Source organism: Lupinus angustifolius, chromosome LG13 (assembly GCF_001865875.1).
Source record: "Lupinus angustifolius cultivar Tanjil chromosome LG13, LupAngTanjil_v1.0, whole genome shotgun sequence".
Taxonomy (NCBI): Eukaryota; Viridiplantae; Streptophyta; class Magnoliopsida; order Fabales; family Fabaceae; genus Lupinus; species Lupinus angustifolius.
This window is the reverse complement of record NC_032021.1, coordinates 599,332-617,952: the sequence shown is the minus strand read 5'-3', so window position 1 is coordinate 617,952 and position 18,621 is coordinate 599,332. Positions and strand designations below refer to the sequence as shown.

The 18,621-nt window shown below is 32.2% G+C and overlaps 4 protein-coding genes across 8 annotated transcripts; 2 read left to right on the top strand and 2 right to left on the bottom strand.

Moving 5' to 3' along the window:
- Nucleotides 992–5,366, bottom strand: LOC109324999 (protein RETICULATA-RELATED 4, chloroplastic-like). Its single transcript, XM_019557136.1, has 8 exons — nucleotides 4,784–5,366; nucleotides 3,855–3,923; nucleotides 3,468–3,599; nucleotides 3,298–3,351; nucleotides 3,134–3,178; nucleotides 2,430–2,569; nucleotides 1,798–1,923; nucleotides 992–1,284 (listed from the first exon to the last, which is right to left on the bottom strand). Exons 1-8 carry the CDS (start codon nucleotides 5,294–5,296, stop codon nucleotides 1,248–1,250), a joined length of 1,116 nt encoding a protein of 371 aa, XP_019412681.1. The 5' UTR covers nucleotides 5,297–5,366; the 3' UTR covers nucleotides 992–1,247.
- Nucleotides 6,257–11,360, top strand: LOC109325001 (cinnamoyl-CoA reductase 1-like). 4 transcript variants are annotated; one of them, XM_019557140.1, is made up of 6 exons: nucleotides 6,257–6,392; nucleotides 6,485–6,663; nucleotides 9,834–10,025; nucleotides 10,232–10,394; nucleotides 10,681–10,867; nucleotides 11,102–11,360. In XM_019557140.1, the coding sequence occupies exons 1-6, from the start codon at nucleotides 6,284–6,286 to the stop codon at nucleotides 11,247–11,249; spliced, it is 978 nt and encodes a 325-aa protein (XP_019412685.1). In that variant the 5' UTR covers nucleotides 6,257–6,283; the 3' UTR covers nucleotides 11,250–11,360. The 4 variants fall into 4 exon arrangements, with proteins under 4 accessions (XP_019412685.1, XP_019412684.1, XP_019412683.1 ...); XM_019557139.1 differs by having other exon boundaries at nucleotides 10,678–10,867; XM_019557138.1 differs by having other exon boundaries at nucleotides 9,813–10,025.
- On the top strand, nucleotides 12,201–14,993 carry LOC109325002 (cinnamoyl-CoA reductase 1-like). Of its 2 annotated transcripts, none has more exons than XM_019557142.1 (6): nucleotides 12,201–12,376; nucleotides 12,500–12,675; nucleotides 12,887–13,078; nucleotides 13,404–13,566; nucleotides 14,087–14,276; nucleotides 14,756–14,993. In XM_019557142.1, exons 1-6 carry the CDS (start codon nucleotides 12,256–12,258, stop codon nucleotides 14,901–14,903), a joined length of 990 nt encoding a protein of 329 aa, XP_019412687.1. In that variant the 5' UTR covers nucleotides 12,201–12,255; the 3' UTR covers nucleotides 14,904–14,993. The 2 variants fall into 2 exon arrangements, with proteins under 2 accessions (XP_019412687.1, XP_019412688.1); XM_019557143.1 differs by having other exon boundaries at nucleotides 12,204–12,376; nucleotides 14,090–14,276.
- LOC109325003 lies at nucleotides 15,436–18,566 on the bottom strand. Its single transcript, XM_019557144.1, has 5 exons — nucleotides 18,117–18,566; nucleotides 17,806–18,039; nucleotides 17,281–17,460; nucleotides 16,769–16,987; nucleotides 15,436–16,012 (listed from the first exon to the last, which is right to left on the bottom strand). The coding sequence occupies exons 1-5, from the start codon at nucleotides 18,564–18,566 to the stop codon at nucleotides 15,617–15,619; spliced, it is 1,479 nt and encodes a 492-aa protein (XP_019412689.1). The 3' UTR covers nucleotides 15,436–15,616.

Genomic DNA, 18,621 nt, shown 5'->3' with positions numbered 1-18,621 from the left:
ATTATTATTATTATTATTATTATTATTATTATTATTATTATTATTATTATGATGGAGGTAAAGCCGACTCGGACAACAAATCGAAAGATGTTACATATTAGGTTTAAACAGTTAAAAATGTTCAATTTAATTGGGTGATTTTATATATAATTAATAATTTTTATATATAAAAATATAGTTATATGTAAATCTAAAATTTTATATAATTAATAATTATATATAATTATATTGAAGTAACATATTTCATCTTTTTTGGAACAGAGTAAAATAAAATACTTGAGTGGTGTTACATTTTTTTTAATTGAACCGTTTAGTTTACTTCTCGGGTTAATGCGGTTGAATCAAGTTTAACACAATCGGACTGAAGTTTCCCCCATTCAAAATGGTTCAACCCTTGTTCAAAATGGTTAAAACCTCATTCAATTAAGACTATAAACCAAATCATTTAACTAATATGACCGTTCAGTCCCGTCTGATCTCATAACAGTGATTATTATACAATGACTTCAATGTAGCTTCGGAATTATACGTTTATACCCCCACCATTGCAAATGCAAGTGATAGTACGTAATTGGACTGACGATAAAACTTTACATCCAATAACAAAATTAATCTCTTTACACAGTATCAGTCAATTATCTAGCATTCATTTATAATCATTATCAACTTTTTAAAAAAAAAATAATAAAATTAAATAGTAGATAATGTACAGTTTATATATAAATCTTTACACTAACGTTAATATATATTACCCTCTAAACTAAACTTAGTTTATAAATAACTTGTAACTCCTAACATCAACGCACATTGCACACAGAATAAGTTAGGCTATGTATGCTTATGAAGTCTATACAAACACTGTGAAATTTATTCTATTTTTAATCTGTTTAACATACGAACTCGCTAAGGTATATAAAACACATATAATTATCTAGCATCGTGTATTTAAACTAGTACATACTTTTGGAATTAATTGAATATCTTATTGTGGTAGGAAACATAACTTGTTTCTTTAATGTCATTCAAACTTCCACTGAGTTTGAAATTATGATCACATCCTCGTAACATTATTTGAATGAGGAAATTTGTGGAAAAACAATAGGCAGAGAGTACTCAACAACAATGAAACACTAATGGGCTAATCCTACAATCAACCCTATCAAGTAAATAAATTGTTTTGTGATGGAAATGTTGAGAAAATTGTATTCAATCAAGAAAAGGTATGCAAAAGTCTTGTACTCTTCAACCTACTGGATCCCAATCCAACGAGCATAATCCACCCACCTGTCAAGGCAAAATTGCAAAATGTAAGTCCCTTAGCAACTACACCAACAATGCGTTGATCTAATAATGTAAGACTCTGCTAAATCCCAAAAAACAACAAAAGGTCAAAGGTTCAATATATGAGAGCGACATTTATTGGGAGAGACAATCACACACTAAAAATGATTAGTTCCTTACCCAAAATGTGAGGGATACCTTGGTAGTACCAAAATACAAGCAAAGCTACTTTTGTAATTAACCAAATTGGTCCATGAAATTTTACAAAGACAATTTTGGTCCCTAGAAAACTAAAATAATCTCAATTTGGTTCCTAAAAATCTCAAATAAAGGTCAATTTAGTCCTTGAAAGTGTCCATAAAATTTGTGCTAAAAGGGTTTCTTAGATTGTATTAAAAAATTTTAAAGACTAAATTGAGCTTTAAATTTTCTAGGAATCGAAGTATCCGCGTAAATTTTCAGGGACGAACTTGATATTTTTTTATCAGAAAACTATAAAGGTATGAAATTTCTTACAATAATGATCCCAAATATGTATTGCCAGTCCTAACAGCAAAGCACATTGCACTGAGTATAAGCTTGTGCTGGTGCAGCATAGGTTCCAAAAGCCTTTGTTCGATAACTCCAGCAACAATTTGATACCTATTAGCAAAATGATATCCTTAGTAAAAGTTTTAAGACAACATACTTAACATAGCAAAAGATAAAAGGTTCACAAACCTTGAATGATATAAATTTATGCAATAAACATCATAAAAATGTGCAAAAACCAACATCAACATAAGCTTAAATACTTCGTTAGAATAAATTCGTCTAACGCCATCCTATAAGCTAGCTCACAGGGGGGTTGTTCTTCACTTTCATCTACTCAACCGACGTGAGACTGAAATACTTAAACAGGATATTTAGCTTCACATTGATTCTCCGAGGAAAACTTTCTAAAGTCTTTATGTAAGAAGAGCTTAACAATGAATACCTTTTCCAAATGTTACATTCACCGTTTAAAGGTGTCATATTTAGTGCAAAACCCAGATATATAAAACAAAGGCGAGAGGAAGGTAGAGGAGATGGCGACTTGCTTGAAGCATTTGTAGATTTTAAACTAATATTCAAATAATCGTCATCGCTAATCATATCATCTACTTTACCTGAGGTTGCTAGAAACTGCCATGTAAACACCATAGGCAGCACTGGTAGACAATACGGGAACGTTTTCAATTTCTCCGGCAGAAGACTTATCAACAGCCTTCTTTGCATTAATCAAGGTATTTGTCACAGCTGTCCCAACCTGAATGAATACGCAAATGCAGTATGTGTCAGCACTGTCTGAACCCAATTTATTTCATTTTAACGTAAAACACTGAAGACAAAGAACATTTGGACGGATTATTCATTAGTATATAAAAGAAAAGGTTATAAGATATGCCATGGATCATTGACATGCATTTTAAGCCTTTTAACTTCTATTTAAAACAAGTAGGTCAATTGAAATGATAATATTAATAATAATAGTAAGTAGATAGACGAGTTCAAATTCGTGTTTGAAGAACATATAATAAAGCATTTAATCATAATAGTCAATAATATATCATGACAAATCACTCCCACCCAGCACACTCCATGTGGTGAAAATAGGTCCGATAGAAGAGGTGCAAATCAGTCAACCTAATTGCCAAATCATGAGCCTGATCAACTTTTGTGTGATGTCAAGTGAATAAACATATAAAATTGTCTGTAAATGTTGAGAAGAAAAAGATCGAGAAATGTAAAAGCACACAACAACAAAAGTTCAAAATCAAGATTGTAAACCAGAAAAAGAGCATAAAAAGTGCAAAGGAGGATAAGAACTAACCAGTGATGCAGTAGCTCCAACAGCGAAAAGCTTAGATCCATTGCGCTGTGCAATGTAACCACATTATATAGAACAATTAGTTACAGGAAACTAAAAACAAAATGGAAGAAGATGAGTTCAACTTGCAAGGTATTATAAGATAATAGTTTTGAAATTGTACATACCACAATTGCACCAATTCTCTGTATTAAGGAATATGATGTTCCCGAGAAAGCAATCTGTGGAAGGAAATCAAGAATGTCACTGGTACTAGTACTAACATTTAGTTAGGAAATTTGAGACAGTATTGAATCAAAACCACATTAGTTTATGCCTCTATGGGATAAATAATGACCTGGAATGCGTTATCTGGGCAGTTGTGGAAAAACTTGGCTATATGCCCTGCATTGACTGCAAGTGGTGGTCTAAGAGAAACAGTTGGTGCAGGAAGATAAACCAGCATGAAATCTGCAAGTATGGCCATGACCTACCAACAGTATACGGAAAAGGGATGTTATGCAATGGAGATTAAACTCACTAGATGTTATAAACCTGCATAAATGTATTCGATACTATACATAGTCGGTCTTAAGTCCAGATAAAAGGTAACGGTTGTGCTAGACATTCAACATAAAACTTTGATGGATCTCTATGATGTTTATATCATCATTGTATAATAGTGAAAAGAAAGTCGTGCAGATTGAACTAATTTCACGAGATATTGAGAATATCCATTTCATACCACATCAGCGAAAACAATCTCCAGCTCATCAAAAAACTTTTCTCTCCTGCGGTCATACTCAGCAGCAGTCTGGGGAGGCAAGAAACACAAGTGACAGCAGATTGTCAATATACATATTATTGACAAATGAAATAAAATTAGCAATTTTGTAATCGTGAAAAATGCTAATTACACATCAATTGCATAAATGCACGTCTCATAAAAATAAAAAGGTTGATGTTTGATCTGGACTAGGTTTTGGACCCAAAACAAACTCTACATCATTGCTTCTGGGTCGGTACTTACTATAATGGTTATCATAATGTTGAACTGTGTTTTGTGGTAGAGTGATCATGATGTCTGTGGTCATGACCATGGCAAATGAACTTGCCATCCATGGTAAAACATCTATGAGAGCACGGCCTCAAAAGGCCACCAATAACAACAATTAAATTAAAGGCGTCATAATGTTCTATTAGAAATCAAGTGGTCTGTACAAATAATCAATATCTAATTCTTCTTCACATTTTCCCTATAATTTTTCTTAGTTTCCTTTTGTCTCTTGTGATTGAACAACTCTTCACATATGCTACTCTCCTGTCTAGAATTTTTGCAGGTTTTGTTCACATATACTCAAATCACTTAACTCAATATACTACCTTTTCTCAATCCCAAATTTAAGTTTTATAAATTCAGTTTTGATTGTATAATATCTAATGTATCTACTTATGATATCTTCCTTAGTCTCTCTGTTGCTTATTATAAAGTGTCTTCAACTAAATTATACGGACTAAGTTATTTTCTTGATTTTTTCAAAAGATAATATGATGTTACGATTTTGTTCTCCAAAAGCATCTCAACCAGTCTCACACGTTGTTTTATAATTTATTACAACTCGGCATGGAATAAGAACAAAATATATCTTTCGGTTAATAACCTATAAAACGAACCTTGGCGATAACGCCGACACCACACTCCATAGTAAGTTTAGCGAGAAATAGATCATCAGCGAGAAGCCTCTCCTTAAACCCTCCAAACTGAAGCAACCATCTCATTATCGCTGACTTCTCCATTTCCAAAAACCGATTCACCACCGCTGCCGGAATCTTCCCTTCTTTTATAGCCGCCGCCAGGTCTGCCGGCAGGCTCTCCAACGACCTCCCTGCCTTCCCTATCACCAATATCGCCTCATTCTTTTCCCCGTCGTCTCCCTCGTTATCTCCGCCTCCGCCGCCGCCGAAAGATCCATGGTCACCACCTCCTCCGCCGCCGCCGCCAGAGTGAAAAACAAAAGGGTGATCTCGTGTGCGGGTTAAGGAAATGGGAGAGGGAGTGAGAGTGAAGCGGAAACGGATGGAAGAGGGTAAAGATGAAAGAGAAAGCTTGGATTTGGATGAAGAAGAAGAAATGGAAGAGGATGAAGAAGAAGAAGCAGAGTTGAAAGAGAACGCGATCGACGACATTGTTATGGTTCGAAGGTTTGTTTTGTTTTGTTTTTCTGAGTATTTAAGGTGGCGGAGTAATGTGTAGTTAGATTAGGGGTTAGTATTCGGGAAGTATGTATGATGTGACATTTTTATCCTTGAGAATATAACGATATAACATTTTTTCTGTTAAAATTAAGTGTAAAATCAATCACTTCTCTCTTTATTAGTCTCATTCGTATATTAGATGTTTCATTCTTCTCCTTTTTTTTTTCTTTCTGAACTTAGTAGCTGGCCATTACTGGGGGCGTTATTTCTCATGTAATTTAATTACTCATTAGGTTTTATTTTTATTTTATTATATTCTTATCAAAATTCAATTTCAACTATTCACCAATTAAAATTCTTTCAAATCCAACTACTAAAACTTTCAATGGGGAATGTGATAGGTAATGAATATTTATCTTGGAGCCTCCAACAATTGGATAAGAGATTAATTTTATATGCCACATGTTCTTCCCTCGAAATCTATAATTAAGGCACAATGAGCATTTCAAAATGAAATTTTTGACCTTAAATATTACATATTTGCTCTATGCATGAGATCAATTTACCCTAACAACCTTCATTGTTGACATCCAAGGATGATACTACGATGATTCCAAGGTGTGCAAATGCACATCCTAATTTTTTTTAAATAATATGTATATTATTTATATATAAAAATGCATGTATGGCTAATGTATCAGAAATATGCTGAAATAATTGATTGTTTAGTTGCATATATTTAGCAAGAAATATTCAACAATATTGACAAAGAATTGATTAGTCAAAAAGAAATGTAATTTATTTGATTAAATCTATTTAGCAAAAAAAATGTTATTTATTTTGCGAAAATGTTAGTTGTCACTATCGTTTACATTACATAATTAATACACCTCAATGTTAACGATGAGCATAGATATTAACTCATATAAATTGTTAGATGTGTAAAACTTATAGGCAAAGTAGAAGAAAGAAAATAGTATGAGCAAGTTGGTGTATGTGACTGGTGCTTCTGGTTATATAGCTTCATGGATTGTCAAGTTTCTTCTTCAACGTGGTTACACTGTTAGAGCCACTGTTCGTGATCCATGTCTCTGTCATTTCACTCTTTCTTCATTCATTCATATTATTCTCTACTTTTACTCTCATCAACTCTAACATTCATTCTTTTATTTGTTGCAGCCAATCCCAAAAAGATACAACATTTGGTTCAACTTGATGGTGCAAATGAGAGGTTGCAACTTTATAAGGCAGATCTTCTTCAACAAGGTTCCTTTGATTCCGCTATTCAAGGTTGTGATGCTGTCTTTCATACTGCTTCACCTGTTCCTCCCCCTGCTGCCAATATCCAAAACCCACAGGTTCGTTTTAAATCGTATTCCGGACCAATGATATTGAAAGAAAAACAAAAAAATAATACGTTAAGAGTAACAAATAATGAAATTTGATTGGGATCATAATGAATAATGATTGAATAAAAAGATATTTATCAATCCAAATAAATTCATTTAAACTATTCATGACTCCATCTTCATAAATTTGGATGGATAAATATCCTATCTTTTTTATTTTAACTAAAAACAGTAAATTATCCTTTTAAAAATTACTATGTCAATAAAATATTTTTTAAAATGACCTTTTTAAGAAAGACACTTTTAAAATCATTAAAAAATACTTCTAAAAATCCTGTTTTAAAAAATGTTTTTAATTTTATTAAACAGTGATTTATTTGAACTGTTTAAAACAATGATTATTTTAAATTTTCTAATCCCTTAGCATTGAAATTTAAAATTAAACACCTGATAATTTTTAAAAGTGTTTTTAAACCATGATTTTTTTAAAACACTTTTCTAATCCCCAAGCAATTATTCTTAAACACTTTCAATATTTTTAAACAATGATTTTTTTTGAATATTCTACACTTTTAAACATATTTTACTTTACTTTTTTTTAATATTGACGGGTAAGGTTGTACATGTAAAGTTTTTAACCAATATTTATATAAGTTACATACTTAACAATAAAATTTTAATATTAACTATATTTCCATCTCCTATAATTGATATCAATTTTTTCAAATATTAAAAGTGAGAGTGAGAATCATAGATGAGTTTGGATAAATTTAATTTTCTTGAATATTAAATGAAATAAAAAAGAGCAAAGAACATCATTTTTTTAATGTATGTTTATTGGATGGATTGAATATTTATACAAATGTACATATTCATGGATATTCATGAGATATAATAGCTGAATTCAAATCCATCTATTACTAAAGTTATCAATTGAATTTCTTTCATTTAAATCCATTAGTTATAATGGATAGATTTAAATTTATTGGATTTGGATGGATTGTGAATTATGAATAATTTTACTATCTCTAATTGACATGACGTGTTTTCATTGGTATGAGATATGATTTCGGAGACCATATACTATGCCAGAATGACAAAACAACAACACTTACTGAGCATTGTCTATGTAAGCGTAGTAGAATATATGATTATATTCAATACCGATTTTGAAGCACTGCAGAAACTAAACATTTAACCGCATTCACTGGAGCAATCGTTGTTAAATGTCTACTTTTAAATAAGGCAAATCTCTCACAAACATTATATCAAATGACAAGCATGCCCAATTCCACCACATTTACCAGAGATTTGACAATATAAACATCATTCTGAAAACTCAATTCATAAATTATTGCATGAAATGATCTCCTTTAGTTCAAATCCATTAATTCATTAACTCAATTCATAAACAATTGCATGAACATGATGAAGATGTAAAAGACAAATCTATGAATTTCTTTTCCCCTTAACTGAAGAAATAAGACAATAATACATAGTTTAGATTCAACATAATAAAAATCAAATTAAAATTTACATAGAAAATATGGATAAAAAAATAATAGCCAAATGCAAGAAATACATACAAAGATTGCAAGTTTGGTAAATCACCAAGAGCTCCACCTTGCTTCAACTTTGACATTCCCTATATTATAAATAAGTTAACGTAGATGTAAATGCAAGCAACAAGAGTGAATAAAAGGAAAATAAATAATGTAAAATAAGATAATGATCACCTTATATTCAAAAATAGAAACCAAAAGTTAATAATTTGCTTGAAGAGAGAAACTAATAAGATCAGAAGAGTAAGAGAAATAAAATACTGAATAATAAGTATATTATCGTGTGTCAGGTTTTGTTTTTAAATTTGCAAAGATTCGCGCTCACTAAAACAAACGCTTTTTGTAATGAGCGATGTTGATATGTCACTTTTAATAATACTTATTTAAGCAATCGCTATTAAATAGATTCAAATCAACAGTGTTTGCTTAATAAAATGTTGTTAAATATCAAAATTCTTTAAAATTATTTATTTGTCATATTATGTTCAACTTTTGATAAAATGAAATGATAAATAACATAATTTACTTATCAAATATGAGTTTTTGTTATGTCAAATCACATACCTTAATATTCTATTTTAATAATACTAGTTGATGATTTAGAATTTTTTTTTTGAAGTAATAAACAATTGTATTTTTCGTATATGTATGAACAAGTTGTGTTATATATGAAAAACTAGCATTGAGTTTTTGTTAACAATTTGAATTATTTTCGTGTAATATATTTCACAATAAAATAAAATAAAATCGTAAATACAAGTGTTTTTTTGAATATATGACTTTTAATAGCGTTTATTAAAGCAAACGCTGTTAAATATGTGACTTTTAACACCTCTTATTTAATGAGCTTTGTTGATATTTCACCTTTAACAACACTTATTTAACCAAGTGATGTTAAATAGATTCAAATCAACAACATCTGCTTAAAAAAATGTTGTTGAATATCTTAGGCAAACATACAACAAGACTTCTTGAATAGAACAACATTGTTAAAGCTATATCCACATATCAAATTTAACAACAGCTCTTTAAAAGAATGTTGTTAATTATTTTCTATATTATATTTAATAGCGTTGTGCTAGAAAAGTTAAAGGACCTTTATTAAATGCGAATTTGGCATATATACGAGACAATAGATCATTTTCCAAATTTTGTACTTCAAATATAATGCTTGAGTGGACATCACATGTTGACTAGCCACTACAATTGTTGGATATTGCTGCAAATCAAAGGCATACACAAAGATGGAATGAGTTGTTAGAAGTACCACATTGAATATAATAGCAAATTCAATGTAAGTATTAAGCCATGGAGTTTTCCCACCTAATAGATTAGTCTTTTTTGGTTAAATTCTCCTCACATGCTTAAGTATCACATTAAATTTGTTATTCTACTGAATATGAGACTCCTAAGATGAGTATACTAGATGTAACTCTCAAAGTTTTATGTAGTAATTGTACTATTAAGATTGAAGTTATTATTTTCTAGTTTTCATTTGTTATAGGGAGAATAAAGGAAGCACATACATATTGAAGACAAATACCATACAAGTATAGGTATAAAAAACATATGACTATTCTGCTTATTAACTTTTGGGTGTTGTTTTGTTTATTTCAGGTTGAAGTAATTGACCCAGCAGTGAAGGGAACTGTTAATGTTCTTGAGTCATGTGCAAAATCGCCATCTGTGAAACGAATCATTCTAACATCTTCTATGATTGCGGCTTTTTACAATGGAATGCCTCTTAGTCCTGAAGTAGAGATTGATGAGACATGGTTTTCAAATCCAGATTTTTGTATGCAAACAAAGGTTTGTGCCAGTTTTTTGTAATATTTATTGGAAGGAACTAATCAAAGTTGAACATGCATGCAATTTTGGTGTAGCTACTGGCTAATACCAAGTTGTTTATTGAATAACATGTTTTATAAATAATTTGTTCCAATGTACAATTTGTGATGTATAATATGGTGTTTAACTTTGTAGATTTAATTTATTAATTTGTGTATGTTTTTCAGAAATGGTATGCATTTGCAAAGACTTCGGCAGAGGATATTGCTTGGAAATTTGTAAAGGAAAAGAAGATTGACATGGTTGTTATTAACCCAACAGTAACAGTGGGGCCTCTCTTGCAACCAGAGCTTAACTCAAGTGCTGCTCTAATTTTCAACCTGATAAATGGTAATTTTTAGTACCTATCAAGTTTTATGTTCTATAAAGTTCAGTTCTGTATTTTATCTGCATATCAATTACAAGAGCCGACCCCATCTAGTGGAATTAAAACTCGACTGTTGTTATATGAATTACAAGATGTATCTAAATACAAAATGTAGCTAAACTTAATTTTTATTGTATATATGTAATACATAAAAAAGCAAAGAGACATGTATGGTGTCCCTACTTTGATGTTGAAAAAACATACTTCCTAATTACAGTAGTTGTTATATAACTTTGTTGTTTGATCCAGGTTCAGAAACATTTCCAAATATTAGTTATCCATGGGTCAATGTGAAAGATGTTGCAGATGCCCATGTTAAGGCATATGAGACTCCTTCAGCTAGTGGAAGATATATTCTGTCTGAAAGAGTCACACACTTGTCTGAAGTTGTCAAGATTTTACGTAATCTTTACCCGACATTACAAATTGCAGACAAGTAAGTTGAACCATTTCTAGAACTTTCAAAATGCATATAAAATATATGCAGCAAAAAAAATAGTTGAACCATTGATACACCATCTTGTAATGCACCATGTTATATTTATCTAAGTTTCATTTCTCTTTTGAGCTGATCCTACCTGATGGATTAAGACTTGCTTGTTGTTGTCGTCGATCTTTTTTCTATGAGAATTGTTTAATAGCATTTTCCCTTTGTTAATAATGTTATCAGGTGTGCAGATAATGAACCCTTTATGACAACATATAAGGTTTCCAAAGAGAAGGCCAAACACTTGGGAATTGAATTTATTCCTTTGGATATGAGCCTCAAGGAGACTGTGGAAAGCTTGAAAGAGAAGAAATTTGTCAATGACTTTTAGTTGCTGACTTCAGTTTTTATAAACTCCATGCTTGAGAATAAATAAGGATGTTGCTGTTTCAAAAATCATAATATGTGGAGAATAAAGCATTCTATGAAAATGTCATTGAATCTAACTGGAGTAAGATTATATATACTTTGATGATAGCTCCTACTTTTAACAGCTATTTTTGGATGAAAAACACAGAAATTTTAAGCTAAATTTTAGATTAGACATAGCATGGTTAAATTAATTTCAAATTTTAAGCTAAATTGTTACCTTAAATGTTGTAATTAAACAAAAGTACTTAGTCCATTTTAACTTGGTTTGTACTCATTAAGGTAACAACTTATGGTATATAATATAGTCTATTTCCACATATCAGAATTATCTACTATTGATAGAGACTGCACTATCAACTGAAGTTTTCTTTCATTTTTTGCTCGCTTGTGAAACAAAAATCAAACCAAACTGAACTTTTATATGATTTGATTCGGTTTATCGTTTTACTTACTTTAAATGAAAATTTAAACACTAAAAATTAGTATATGGTTTGGATTTCTTCAATTTGAAGTATCTTTCTCTACCACTTAAGAGGTCTATTCCAACCTCTCATATAAAAAACAATATAAAACCTGTCATGAATGCAGTAGTTGATAAGCATGAACATGATAAACAGAAAAAATAATAAAGAAGAAAAATAGAGTATTTAATTCCTCCGTATTCTTTATTTATACAAAGCCAAGTCAACTTTGTCTTTGAATCATTTCATAATTTTAATAATTCAATCTAAATCTACACACTCAAACAAATATGTCCAACTCTATCAATTCATGTTTGCATCACTGCTATTATCATACTTGAAGTGCAGTTCCTAAGGTTATTATATAGTAATACTATTTAAAAGTTATATAGTCCAAAAGAATCGAGATCCTCTCCAGTACTCGATAGTAGTTGAACTCAGTCCGAAACTTGGAGGATACATATTATTATAAGCAAAGAAGATAAAGAAAGAAAGAAAGAGAGGATGAGCATCTATGAAGGAAAGTTGGTGTGTGTAACAGGTGCTTCTGGTTATATAGCTTCATGGATTGTCAAGTTTCTTCTTCAACGTGGTTACACTGTTAGGGCCACAGTTCGTGACCCAAGTTAGTCCTTCCACCTATTGATAAATGATCATGTAGATTATGTTGTATGAGTAATCATAATGAAATGGTTATTGATGATTTTAGTGCCATTAGTTAATGAAGTGTTTGATTTATTTGGTGCAGGCAATCTCAAAAAGATAGAGCATTTGGTTAATCTTGATGGTGCAAATGAAAGGTTGCACCTTTTTAAGGCAGATCTGTTGGAACAAGGTTCCTTTGACTCTGCTATTGAGGGATGTCATGGTGTTTTTCATACTGCTTCACCTGTTATTGCTGCTGCAAATGTCCAAGATCCACAGGTTCATTTTATGTATCAAATTTGGATACTTAGTATCACACATTTATGGATATCATATCTTGAAATGAGTATACTTGGTGTATGCAAGTTTGGAATGGATGAACCACATGTAAAGTTTTGGAGTAATGAGGAAAAATTAGTAGTTTTTTTGTGTATTCAAAACAGATCACTTTTCTGTTCATTTACTTTTCGGTACTGTTTCCTTATTTCAGGTTGAATTAATTGATCCAGCAGTGAAGGGAACTCTTAATGTTCTTAAATCCTGTGTAAAATCGCCATCTGTGAAGCGAGTTATTTTAACATCTTCTATGGCTGCTGTTCTACATAATGGAAGGTCTCGAACTCCCGATGTAATCATTGATGAGACATGGTTTTCAAATCTAGATATCTGTAGGGAACTAAAGGTTTGTGCTATTCTCTGTAAAACTTACTCAAATAAGCTTGCAGGTACATGTAATTTTGGTTTAGCTAGTTCCAAGTTGTTTATTGAATAACATGTTTTCTAAATCAACATGAAAACTTCATATATATATGCCTTGCCATTACATCATGTGAGAACAGTTTCATACATTAAACCATCAACCTTTTATTCACTAGACAATTGCTATTCAGAAATAATGTTACTGTATTTGTTCCAATATGCAAAAATCCAATATTTTGTCATGTATACTATGTTAACATGATCTTTAACTTTTTTGACACTTCCTATTTGAGTGGATTTAATTTCAGAGTTGGTATGCATTTGGAAAGACTTCGGCAGAAGATGTTGCAAGGAAGTATCTAAAGGAAAACAACATTGACATGGTTGCTATTAACCCATCAATGACAGTAGGACCTCTCTTGCAACATGAGCTTAATGCAAGTGCTGCTTTAATTTTCAACCTTATAAATGGTAACTTTATTTCTCGTAAAGTTTTTGCGCTCTATAAAGATTCAGTTATCTATTTTATCCGCGTCTGGATTACAAGATGTATCCAAATACAAATGTCTCTTCGGTCGCAAGTGAGTTGAGGTTTGAAATGGGAAGCTAGAAATATGGAAAAGAGGACAGTATAAGAAAGAAGGATTATAATAACTACAATCTGCAGTTAAACTTGGTTTTTAAAGTGTGTGCATTTTAATGATTACACACTTATAGTGATGCTAGAATATTTTCGCCATCATTGACTTAACATGAGCAAGGAACAATAAGTATTACCATATATGTCTTAATGCATTTCAGTGTGATACTGATTAAGTGTAAGATGAACAATAAGTTTTGAACACTATATTTGACACTGTGTTACCCTTTATCTTTGTATATATGTACTTAAAAATGTATCATGAAAGCAAAGAGATATATGGTGTCCCTTTTTTTGATGTTAAAGGACTGTATTGTTGCCTTATAGAAAAACTCTGCTACTTGTTTGATGCAGGTTCAGAAACATTTCCAAATGCAAGTTATCCATGGATCAATGTGAAAGATGTTGCAGATGCTCATATTCAGGCATATGAGATTGGCTCAGCTAGTGGAAGATATATTTTGGCTGAGAGAGTGACACACTTCTCTGAAGTTGTTAAGATTTTACGCGATATTTACCCGACATTACAAATTGCAGAGAAGTAAGTTCAATCATTTCTAGAACTCCAAGCATGCATATTTGAATGCAGCAAAAAAATATAAGTAATAATAAGGAAAATTAACTAGAAGAACTGCAACAATATAAACATATTCATTTTGGCAATTACTATTCAGGTTAATTGAGTAACAACAGTGATTCTTTCTGTCAATTCAACTAAAAAATAAACATGAAATGCAATATTTGTTTCCCTCTTGATTAGTATTTGTTCTATCAAATCTAGTATATGTATGAGGGCATGTGAACCAAATGAGACTTAGATCAAGAGAGTTTAAATAGTTATACTATTGACAAAATTTTCATTCAAAAATTGTTAAATGGTGTCTTACTGAAATAAGTTGAAGCATGACAACTTTGATAATTTTGTAAACACAAATGAGTCCTTTATTTGTTCAACTTTCCTCTCTCTCTTTTCTGAGATTTTGATAAGAATAATTAGCACTTTCTCAACAATGTTATCAGGTGTGAAGATGATAAGCCTTTCATGCCAACATATCAGGTTTCCAAAGAAAAGGCAAAGGGCTTAGGAATTGAATTTATTCCATTTGATGTGACCATTCAGGAGACTGTGGAAAGCTTCAAAGAAAAGAAACTACTGAAACAGTTCTAGAAGGTGACTTCAGTTTTTATAAACTCCATGTTTGAGAATAATTCATTATAATAAAACAGAAGTAGTTGGTTTCACAACACTTGCATTCATTACCTGCTATTATTCAATGTTCACCTCAGGGTTGTAAATATTATAACTGATACCAGTTATTATTCCAAATAGAACCATATCATGTGGAGAAGAGAAAACTTAGCTGCATAGAATTTAAGCTTCAAATATATTATGCTTCAAAAATTTAAGATTTTTATCATGCAGCATCTCCACCTTTCAGAGTGTTGACCTTATTTCTCTGGGCTTAGTATGTAATATCCTACTTAATATGAGATTAATCTGATGCAAAACAAGAGAGATCACAGTCATCAAATCATAAAAAAGTACATCATACATAATCAAAGTAATTACCTTTTTGATGGATTCTGATATTTTGGATTGAGCTACTTTTTTTTATGTAAATAAGCTAAGCACTTTGACTCTGTATGACACATTGTTTATGATTAACACCTTAACTATCTAATATTTCTCTACTTTCTTCTGGTCTAATAATTTTCCTGCATAATTTCATATTAACATATAACATAGTACATATTACATGACAAATCTCAAGCCACAAGTCTAATATCCAAACACTAATCCATTGGCATTATGCACCTTCTCTCCAATTTTTAGATGTATATTTTTGTTAGAACCTATCAGCCAACAATCCCAGTGGTGAATTAGCGAGTTTTCTCAACATTTGAAGAAAGATGGCAATGCAAAGGGGAAACTACTTTGCCATTCTGCCTCATCGACAATGATGAGTTGTTCCCGATATCTTGCAATGGTGATCGTTTGGTGGCTTGGAATCCACCTCTTGCAGCAGCATGTGATCTGCTTTCTCCATTCCTTAGAACCTCATTATGCTTTCTATTTTCCTTTGAGTTACATACCACTACTCGTTTCTCCGAAACATTCTGTGTATCCAAGGGAGGAGTTGGCGAACATTTAGTCCCATGTACTGCATTTTTTTCCTTCCTCAAACTTTCAAGTTCACCATTTAGCAAGGAGATTTTCTCTTCAAGCTCATTCGTTTTACTTTCGGATGCAACAGCTCTTTGCCTCCACTCTTGAACCTGTGGAAAAAAAAAGATCAATAGCAGGACATAAGACTTATTGTTAATCAAAATAGGGATTAGAGAAGAAGATAGTGTGGGATAAAGTGTGCTTGAAATGTGTTTTTACGACACTAGACACATCATTTACCCCCACCATTTGCTGCATTGTTGCATGGTTATGGAAAATTTCTTCTAGGATTTACCCAAGCACCACAGAGATTACCAGTCAATAATTCTTCTAATCTCACGTTCAAGAATTATTTGAACACTATTGGAGAAAACAAAAACATGTATGTCCATAAATAAACCGATTTACATATTCACACTTTTCACTCCTTGGTTTTACAAACTACCACTTATGACTCATGCCTTGGACCTTTTTTAGCACCACCAAATAGTCTGTCAAGCCTTGCGATTTATCTTCAAAAAACTCATTTTGAACGTTTTTCGTTTCTGTTACATGATATTCTTACACAGTACCAAAGTGATCCACTAAAAATGCCATCAGCATGGAATACATCTTAAATATGGACAACTGCATGTATAACTATCCTATCTGGCACGTAGCTGCTAAGTCAGGTACAGAAATTTAGCTCGCAGGAACACGTGAATAAAGCATCTTAACCATGTTAGTGAGCCAAAGGAACCAAAGAGAACGGCTTGTTTTTGAAAGGCCTACATCAATCTTACATGTATTGCCTAAAAAACAAGATTGTCAAGGAATACTGAGAAAAGTGAAATATAGAAAACTGGAAACATTGAATTGAGTCTTACAGCATTGTGCAGAGGCTGGGTTTGAAATTCAGATTGCATGGCCCGATCTTTCCAAATATCTCGAGAAGACTGCAATTCCTCCATCTCTTCTCTCACCCGGCCTAGCATTTCCTGCATTTGGGACCATTGCTCAGTTTCAACTCTAACTTGCTCTACAATTCTTCGTATAATAGTTTTGCAATGTCCTGAGCACAAGTTTCCTTCCCGAGTCACTTTTTCCTGCAGGATTAGTCAAACTCGATTTTTGTTAGCACTCAGAATTCTCTCTTAATTCTGTTAGTGAAGAAAATTGTGTATGACATGAAAAAGGTTGTCAATAATGCAATTTCACATCCAAATTTTCATATTGATGGTAGGATTTCCAAGTCAGGTTACATTGGATATGGTGTAGCTTCGCCGGAGCCAACAAAGAACGTTGGTTATATTAATAAAACATTTTATAATCGATGGTTCTGGCTTAATTCCTATAGCCTAATATAAACTATAGATGAGTATAGAAATCAAGGACATGCCTGATGTGGTGGTACTGGTATGGAGGAAGATGTATCTTGAAATTCAATTCTCTTGGAGGAAGAAGCGGAACCCGTAACAGAGCTAGTAGCAGTAGACAGCAGTGAATTATACTCTTCCTCCATTTTCTGTAATAACATCCCCTTTGACAATCCCTCCATTTTCCTTCTCAGAATTTCTACCTGTAAAGATAATAGAATACATGATAAACAAACACCAAAATAATGAAAAAGGCAACAAAAACAACAACAACCAAGCTTTTATCTCACTAGGTGGGTCGGCTATATGAACCGAACGATCCCAAATGCTCTATCATAAATCATGTTCTAATAATCAACAAAGCATTGATATCTAAGTTTTTCTTAATTACGTAATGAAATGTGCCTTTATGGGGTGCACTTCAGAGGACAGAAACACCATGGTTTCTGTTTACATGATTATGTTGACAATAAAATGGATAAGAACTTGTAAAAAGCATAAGAACTTGTAAAAGCTTGAAAGATAAATTAAGAAGGTAATGAACTTACGTTTAGTTTTCCATTTGCAACAATATTATCATCAAATGCATTGCTTCTTTCCACTTTCAAGCTTATTTTAGCCATTTCTTGAAACTCCTTCTTCAGTCTTCTCTGAAGAACAGAAACTTGTGAATCCTTATCTCTCGATCTGTTTTGAAATTTGTGAAGTTTCTGTGTCAAGTGATGAATCTGTTGATCCAAAACCATACCAATATTGATTCCATTACAAATGTTTATTCTTGCCTGCATTCCATGTAAAGAAAATAGTGATAAAATGATAGATGAGTGAGAAAGTAATAGAGAAGAAGAATGAGACTAACAGAGAGAAGGGTTTTGAGAGTAGAAGTTAGAGTAGTGTTGATGATAGAACGAGTCTTGTTTAACTTGTTAACAGCAATCTCTTTCTCCATCCTCAACAAGTTACACTCTGCTCTTAACATTTCACCTTCAAACTTCCACTTTTCTTCATCCAACATTCCACCACTTTCAACTCTCTCCCTCCTCCTCTGATCATGGTGGTGGTGGTGGTGGTCCAACACCACTATCGGAGGAGGATGATGACATGCTGCACCTTGTTGTTGATGATGAAACAATGGTTGTTCCAAGTTGTTGTTGATAAGGTTGGTGTCAGCCCTGGGAGAAGGGGGGTTGTTGGTGGTGGTGGTGGTGGTGAAGTGGAGGAAACGGGGTGTCGGAGGAGGAGGGTAGTGCCATTTGGGTCTTCTTGTTATTCTTGTTGATGATGATGAATATGAATATGGGGTGGACATGATTCTAATGATATATCATACTATGTCAACAAATATATATCAAATCAAAACAAGG